The sequence below is a fragment of the Cyanistes caeruleus genome, unplaced genomic scaffold, assembly GCF_971803275.1.
Source record: "Cyanistes caeruleus unplaced genomic scaffold, bCyaCae1.hap1.1 HAP1_SCAFFOLD_65, whole genome shotgun sequence".
Lineage (NCBI taxonomy): Eukaryota > Metazoa > Chordata > Aves > Passeriformes > Paridae > Cyanistes > Cyanistes caeruleus.
The window spans coordinates 2,293,921-2,301,857 of NW_028255884.1; the positions used below are offsets into that span (position 1 = coordinate 2,293,921).

Sequence of the window (7,937 nt, forward strand, 5' to 3'; positions counted from 1 at the left end):
TGGGTAGTTTTTAACCCACTGGGCCCCTAAGTCGAGGATTTCCCCAGGTGCACCATATGTGCCTTTGGGATTGCTGTGGGCTTTCTGTTCTTCCTTTGGAACTGAGGTGATTTTGAATGAAAATTGCCATTAAGATGCCATTTATTTGGGAAAGCTCTTGCCAACAACTTCTTAAAGAAGGGGTTGTTTGTAGCCAGCAGGGTGTGCACAGCATTTGGAATGGAGCCGGGGGGGGTTCTGTTCCCCAAGAGGAGAGTCTGTGGCAGTGAACCCTGGCATTCCTCCCTCTGTTTGCTGATCCAGCCAAAAACTGGACACAGCCTTGTATTTTGTGCTGTTCTCTTGCTTGCTGTGCGATCCAAAAGGACTGTGGCTCCAGGAGGGAAGTTGTGAAAGCAAAATGCTCTCTTGGCATTGACTTGTTGTGTGGGATTTTCCAGCAGAGGCAGCTTTTTCTCCTAACAGCATCTGGTTCAGGTGAAGGTCCCCTCACACATGGATACTGGGAAGCTCCGTCTTCAGTGAGCAGGAAAGGAACCTTTGGTGTTCAGAGATCCCAGCTGTTCCCTTTCAACACCATCATGAGCCCAGTAAGCTCCAGTATGATCCTTGTCACATGGCAGCACTCCCAGGATGGTCCCAGTTGCCTCTGACTAGATCAACCCAGTCAGTCCCAGTATGATGCCATTGGCTTCCAGCATCCTCCCAGTTGCTCCCAGTCACCCCCAGTATGGGGGATGATGTGCATGGTGTGTTCCCAGTCATTCTCAGATACTCCCAGTATGAGTCCAGTCACTCCCAGTATGATCCAAAATTGGATTACTGGGAGGCTTCATGGAATCCTGGAGACCATTGTGACACTCTAGGGCCCCATGGAACCGTGGTGACACCAGGTTGGCTGGGAGTGTTGATGTGCTGCAGGATAGGAGGGCTCTGCACAGGGACCTGGACAGGCTGGATCCAGGGCCCAAACCCAACAAGGTGAAGTTTAACAAGTCCAAGTTCCAGGTCCTGCACTTTGGCCCCAACAACCCCTGCAGTGCTACAGGCTGGGGACAGAGTGGCTGGACAGCAGCCAGGCAGAAATGGAGCTGGGGCACTGATGGACAGCAGGCTGGGCATGAGCCAGCAGTGTGCCCAGGTGGCCAAGGAGGCTAATGGCTCCTGGCCTGGATCAGGAACGGTGTGGCAAGGAGGACCAGGGCACGGATTCTTCCCCTGTGCTTGGCACTGGTTGGGCAGCATGGAGGGGCTGGAGTGTGTCCAGAGAAGGGCAACAAGGCTGGTGAGGGGTCTGGAGCACAAGTCCTTTCAGGAGTGGCTGAAGGAGCTGGGGTTATTAATCAAAAGGAATAGGAAGAAATCTGGATCAGGAGGAGTAAAGAAAGCAAAGGTGATGCATAGGAAATGCTCAGGGCCATTTGGGGGTGGCTGCCAGGCAGCCCTGGCTCTGAGCAACAACGTCTGCAGTGGCACAGGAAACTCACAGCTCATGGGAACAAACTTTCTGTGTGACTTCAGAGGCCACGACAAACCTGAGTGGTTTCCCTCCCGTCCCCCAGCCCTGCCTGGCCCCAGGGGCTGATGGCATTTGTGCTCCCTCAGGTTCATCTCCCCACAGCAGCACCATGGGGGTGCTGACGCCTGCTCTGGGCAGTGCAAACAGGAGCTCCTGAGCCAGTGCTGCCGTGTCTGTGCCTGCAAGGATGCGGCACCTCTCTGAGCTGGGGGAGAGGCCAGGGCTGCACAGGGGGGATGGTGTTGGCAGCTCCATGAGGACGCTCTGGGACGCTGCCCTGGGGTGTCCAGCGCAGTGGGGATGGATCAGCCCCTGCTCTGCTGCTCCTTCCCATCTCCTCCAGGGACCTTGCAGAGCCCCAGCCATGCTGTTTGCCCCCAGCCTGCCCACGGCCAGCCTGGGGCTGCTCACGGGGGTTTTCTGTGCTGAGCTTTGGCCTGGCCGTGTTCTTGAGAGAGCCTGGGCAAGGAGCCTGGAGCCCCCAGGCCCTGCCCTGAGGCGTCAGCGCTGCCCCAGCAGTGCCCATGGCCTGTCCCTGCTGCAGCCCCGGCACTGCCACCCCCAGGGCTGTGCCCGGCCCCGAGAGCGCTCAGGCCCTGCAGCAACACCAGGGCCAGGAGGGCAGCGGGGCAGTGGCACGGGAGCAGCACTGGCAACACCAAGTGCTGCTGCTCCTGGGCACAGCTGCTGTGCCAGCACTGATCTGCCCCCAGCTCTGCACACAGACACTGCTGCTGCAGCTGCAGAGAAGGGAACAAAAGGGGCATCTCTGGAGAAAACTTTGCTGGGAGATCCTTTAGTACCTTTAAAGCCACCAAGAGCACAGGCCCTCTTTGGTACAGTGTGTGACCACAAGGAAGGTGGAGGGAGAAACAAAATGAGAAATGGCACAAATAATGACATTTTATTGTGGACAATATTGATAAGTAAAACAACAGAAAAGATCCTCCAAAATTAAACCAATAAGAATATCAAAGGTGGCTTTTATTACAAGTGATTTGCAGGAATTGGCCAGCAGTTTAATGTTTCTGAAATGATCCAGTGATCATTCTCCACACTGCAGCCTTGAGCTCCTGGTTCCTCAGGCTGTAGATGAGGGGGTTCAGGGCTGGAGGCACCACCGAGTACAGAGCTGACACTGCCAGATCCAGGGATGGGGAGGAGATGGAGGGGGGCTTCAGGTAGGCAAATGTACCAGTGCTGAGGAACAGAGTGACCACAGCCAGGTGAGGGAGGCAGGTGGAAAAGGCTTTGTGCCGTCCCTGCTCAGAGGGGATCCTCAGCACAGCCCTGAAGATCTGCACATAGGAGAAAACAATGAACACAAAACAGCCAAGTACCAAACAGACACTGACTGCAATGAGCCCAAGTTCTCTAGTGTAGGAATTGGAGCAGGAGAGCTTGAGGATCTGAGGGATTTCACAGAAGAACTGCCCCAGGGCATTGCCATGGCACAGGGGCAGGGAAAATGTATTGGCCGTGTGCAGCAGTGAATAGAGAAAGGCACTGGCCCAGGCAGCTGCTGCCATGTGGGCACAAGCTCTGCTGCCCAGGAGGGTCCCGTAGTGCAGGGGTTTGCAGATGGACACGTAGCGGTCGTAGCACGTGATGGTCAGGAGGAAATACTCTGTTGTGGCATAGAAAACAAAAAAAAAGAGCTGTGCAGCACATCCTGTGTAGGAGATGTGTCTGGTGTCCCAGAGGGAATTGTGCATGGCTTTGGGCACAGTGGTGCAGATGGAGCCCAGGTCAGTGAGGGCCAGGTTGAGCAGGAAGAAGAACATGGGGCTGTGCAGGTGGTGGCTGCAGGCTACGGCGCTGATGATGAGGCCGTTGCCCAGGAGGGCAGCCAGGGAGATGCCCAGGAAGAGGCAGAAGTGCAGGAGCTGCAGCTGCCGCGTGTCTGCCAATGCCAGCAGGAGGAAGTGGCTGATGGAGCTGCTGTTGGACATTTGCTGTGGCTGCACATGGAGACCTGTTCATGAAGAAAAAGAGCAGTGACAAATCAGGAGAGACTGGGACTCACCCACCCTTGTTCCTGCACTGGGAAAATCTTCACCCAGATCCCTGACTGAGCTCCAGCTGTGCTGTCTGAGTGTGCCAGGAGCAGCCAGGCCTGTGCCTGGGGCTCTCCAGGAGCCATCCCTGCCCTGCTGCCCTGGGTTTGTGGCCATGCAGGAGAGGGACTAGGCTGGAAATTCAGGATTTGTCAGGGGAATCACTCCTAATGCAGGAAGGCTTGTTGCCATCTGCACACACACTTCTAAAGTATAGCAGGAGTTGGTTTTACAAATTGTTTTCCTACCCACAAATCATTCCTGGTTCTCTGAGGTCAGAAATCCCCAGCATTTCTGCTGCACTCAGAATTTCCCACCGAGAGATGTGAGAGGCAAAGGATTCCCTGTGGCTTAGGGAAGGTGAGGGGCTGGATGGGCTTGTTCCCAACTGCCCTGGGTTTGCACCTTTGGCTGGAATCAGAGCACAATCACACTCCTGTGTCACTCTGGCATAAACCAGACCCTGCCCAGAGCAGAGGGATCCCTGAATGTCTCACCCTCTCTAAAGGTCTCTGGGCAAGGGCTCAGCACCCCCCTCTGCCAAGGACACTCACGGCTCCCTTGGCAGAGCCAACAGCATTTCCTCAGCTGTGGCATCTCTGCCCTTCCCCGTGGGACATTCAGGGAACTCTGAGAGGCTCTGGCACAGATTTGCAGCCAGGAGGGCAGCTCAGAGCTTGGAAGGACACAGCAAGGAGATCCCCAGGTGTGCCCATGATGGGATCTCAGGGAGGGGGCTCAGCTCATTCCCCTTTCCCATGGACTGCTTTGCCCACAGCCCCACAGGTCACAGGGAAGCTGGGACACCCCATTCCCATGGACACACCTGCCTGGCAGCAATCCCAAGGGCAGGGCCTGACTCAGCTGCTGCAGATGCCAGAGCCTCCCTGAGAGCCCCAGATACCAATGACAATATCAGAGCAGTGCATTTAGGCTGTTTAGGAGCCTCCCAGCAGAGAGACTGAGCACCCAAACTTACAATTCTGACATCTCTGTAAATGTTCCAACATTACTTTGCTGTTCCTGGTGTGTCCCTTTCAACTCAGAATGTTCTGTGATTCTGGGATTACAATTCCTCTTCTGCTTCTCTCATCCCTCTCTTGTCTATAATCAAAAGAGAAAAAAACCCCAAACCTTTGCAACAGTGTTAGAACAGTAAAGTAAGAAACAGACCTTTATTGGAAACTTCCAGGTGTCCCAGTGGGGTTGAGGCACACCCGGCCCCTTATTTCAACAATTTATTAAGGTTGATTAATTAGGATATTTAACAGAAACATTCAATAGGAGATTCAGCTGCCCCAGTTACACACCCCTGAGTCAACCCATTGGAGTAGGTCCAAGGATTTCTTTGCCCCACTTTTTGTTATGACTGCTCACATTCTGGTTAGAAAACAAAATGCTCTTCTTGTAGCTTCTGTCCCTGATGATAAGACAATACAGTATTTCAGAAATGTATTTAGAAGATCAGATTATTGTTCTAAAATCTAAGAGAAAATATAGGAAACATGCTAGATTTAATTAAGGATAATAGTTATATAAGTATGTACTAGTAATTTTATAGAGTTAATAAAGGATTAAAATTTTGTAACTATATAATAATAGTTTACAGATCTAAAAATGTGTTAAAAAAATGTATAAAAAGCAAAAATCTTTTTGTCATCATCTCAACTTTTCCACCCTGTTTGAAGAAAGAAATTGAAAATAGTCTCAGGAAAGCTCCTGATCTTTACAGCAATCCCAGGCTCACCTTCTTTTGGGAAGTGTTCTCTGGAGCTGTGTCCAGGCAGGTCTGGAGCTGGGAGCAGCCCTGCCCCACACAGCCCCTCTCAGCAGCAGCCCCTGCCCTGCTCAGGGTGGCTCCTTCCCCCCACAGCTTCTCCCCAGCGCTGGGAGCAGCTCCCCGGGCCGGCTGAGAGCTGTCCCTGGCAGGCAGCAGAGTCCCTGCCCCAGCACAGCGCCCTGGGCTGCAGGACCCTGCTCTGCAGGACAGCCCTGGGCACCCCTGGCTGCTCTGCACAAGGGACAGGCAGAGAATGTACTCACAGAGTCTGTAGGCACTGGGGTGTTCCAGCTTTAGGAGATGCCTCCAGGAGCTGCAGCTGCATTGTCCTGCAGCCAGAGGCTTCCTGTGTCAAGGGCTGGCAGGGATTCTGCCCCAGGCACTTCTCAGCCCCTTCCCAGCCCTGACTGATTGAAGCTCTCTGTGCCTCTGGGCTGTGCCCAGGGTGGCTGCAGGCAGTGCCCCAGCCCTGCTGGGCTGGCAGAAGAGCTGCTCAGCAAGAGAAATGTGCTTTTGAAGCTCTTCTTGGTTTCCAGCAGCTGCCTCTGTGCCAGGAGCCCGGCCCAGCTCAGCAGCACAGACACAGCAGCAGGACTTTAATGAGCCTCTTGGGGCTTTGTGCTGAGGCCCTGAACATCAGTCCCTGACAGGGAGGGGAAGAAAGCTCTCAAGAACTCCAAGTCAGAATCCAACTCCAAAGTTTCTTTCACTTTTAATGGGTCCCACTGAGGGATGTGACTGAGCAAGTGTCCCCAGGCCCCAGGCAGAGCAGAGAACTGGAGGCACTGATGACAGCTGGGGACAAAGAGAAGCCAAGGCTTGGTGCCCTGGGCCACAGCAGCCAATGCTGTGCCAGCAAGGGCTGTGAGGAGACACCTTGTCCTGAGGCCCTGGGGCCTCCTGGCACAGCCCCAGCAAGGCTGGCCACTGTCACCCCCTTGGCCTGCCCTCAGCATCCCCCCTAGCCCACATGCCAGTGGCCTCAGGGATCTGCTGGAAGGAGTCCCTGGGGAGCCTTGCTCAGGAATGGCCCTGGGGGCTCCTTCATGCTCCAGGGACTGCAGCTTTTTCAAAGGACTTTGGCTTTTGCCTTGGAGTCTCTGAGAGCTTTGTGCAATCCTGGCCTCCAATTATCTGCTGTAATTAGTCCCTTGAGAGGCTTTGTCAGTAACAACACTCAGTGGGGCTCATTAGTTCTTCAAGGTACTTCAATTATTTTAAGATACTTGCTATCTCCTTTTGATACAGACTCTAAGAGAAGTTTGTGCAATCCTGGCCCCAATTATCTGCTTTAACGAGTCCCTTGGGAGCTCTGCATTGACACTCAGTGGGGCTCATCAATACTTTGAGATACTCAGGGCTTTTTCAGCTACTTTGGATTTTCCTTCCCACACTGAGTCTCTGGGAGGTTTTTGTGCAATCCTGGCCTCCAGTTCTCTCCTCCAAGGAGTCCATGAGGAGCCTGTGTTGGGGATGGACCTCAGTGGGACCCATTAATGCTTGGAGACACTTTGGGTTTTTCCTCTGACTTGGGCTCCTGGAAAGGTTTGTGCAATCTCCTCTCAGGCCCTGAGATTCAAGGGCTCAGCTCCAAATGCACCACGGGGCTCATTAGGATCAAGCAAATCCTAACAAACCATGGCTGTGCCTTGATTTCCCTCTGGTCTGGTGCAGTTCTTAGGAAAGTTTCCTACAGTAGTTATGAAGAAATAGTTCAAAGAGCTTCTAAGAAATATCTGTTCCTATTTTAAAGGGGGTCTTTTATTCCTGTTCTCTTTAGAGCAGAGGTGATTGCAGCATTCAGTGATGGATATTGATCCAGGGTCTCTCCTAAGGAGGTGTGGCCAGGTCAGAGAAGCTGTGCCTTGAGGTCTGACCCAGTGGGGACAACCTTGCTCCACATTCCCCAGCCCCATCCTGTCTCTCCTCACTCCCCTGGGACCTGCTTTGCTCACAGAACTGGCTGCACTCAGGCAAAGAGGGGTTTTCCTTCTTTGATTTTAGCAATCTAAAACTGCTGAGTTTCCCCATGGAAAACAGACACCCTCCTCAAGTGTGTGCCAAGCCCAAGGTGCCACCAAGGAGGTTCCCCTTCCCCAAGGCAGAACCACACAAGGAATGTTTCAGACACACAGGGAGTTCTACAATAAACACAACCCCAGAGTTGGCTGAAGGCAGAATTAGAGCAGCTGCTGAAGGACAGACAAGCTTTGAACTCCTTGCAGCTGAAAGCACCAAGTGGGTTGTTGGGAGGTGTGTGAGTGAGGCAAGAGTGAGGGAAGGGAAATGCAGAGAGCCCTGGAAGTGTTTCTGTGCAGACAGGCTGCTGCAAGGGCAGCGTTGGACTTCTCTGGGGGGAACTGTGAAGGAGGTTGGGGCAGAGTCACCTCCCCAGTGACCTCGAGATGTCACACAGCCACCAGGGATGTCACAGCCCACTCAGTGGTGTCACACAACCTGCTCTGGGATGTCACACCACCTTTCTGTGATGTCACATCTCTTCCTATATGCCACAAAACCACCTTGTGATGTCACATAGCCTCCTGTGATATCACACAGCCACATTTGATGTCATAGCTCA

At 53.3% G+C, this 7,937-nt stretch overlaps 1 protein-coding gene across 1 annotated transcript; it reads right to left on the reverse strand.

Annotated features, from left to right (window-relative positions):
• Positions 1 to 2,404: 2,404 nt before the first annotated feature.
• LOC147647164 (olfactory receptor 14J1-like) lies at positions 2,405 to 7,476 on the reverse strand. The gene is made up of 3 exons (XM_086872517.1): positions 5,620 to 7,476; positions 4,556 to 4,680; positions 2,405 to 3,494 (listed from the first exon to the last, which is right to left on the reverse strand). Exons 2-3 carry the CDS (start codon positions 4,584 to 4,586, stop codon positions 2,539 to 2,541), a joined length of 987 nt encoding a protein of 328 aa, XP_086728643.1. The 5' UTR covers positions 4,587 to 4,680; positions 5,620 to 7,476; the 3' UTR covers positions 2,405 to 2,538.
• Positions 7,477 to 7,937: the final 461 nt, after the last annotated feature.

Excerpts from the sequence above, each read along its gene's own strand:
- LOC147647164 (XM_086872517.1), bottom strand. The coding sequence starts at position 4,586 with ATGTTGGAACATTTACAGAGATGTCAGAATT. Across the intron at positions 3,495-4,555 it reads TTTACAGAGATGTCAGAATT|GTCTCCATGTGCAGCCACAG; the intron begins GTAAGTTTGGGT and ends CTTCATGAACAG.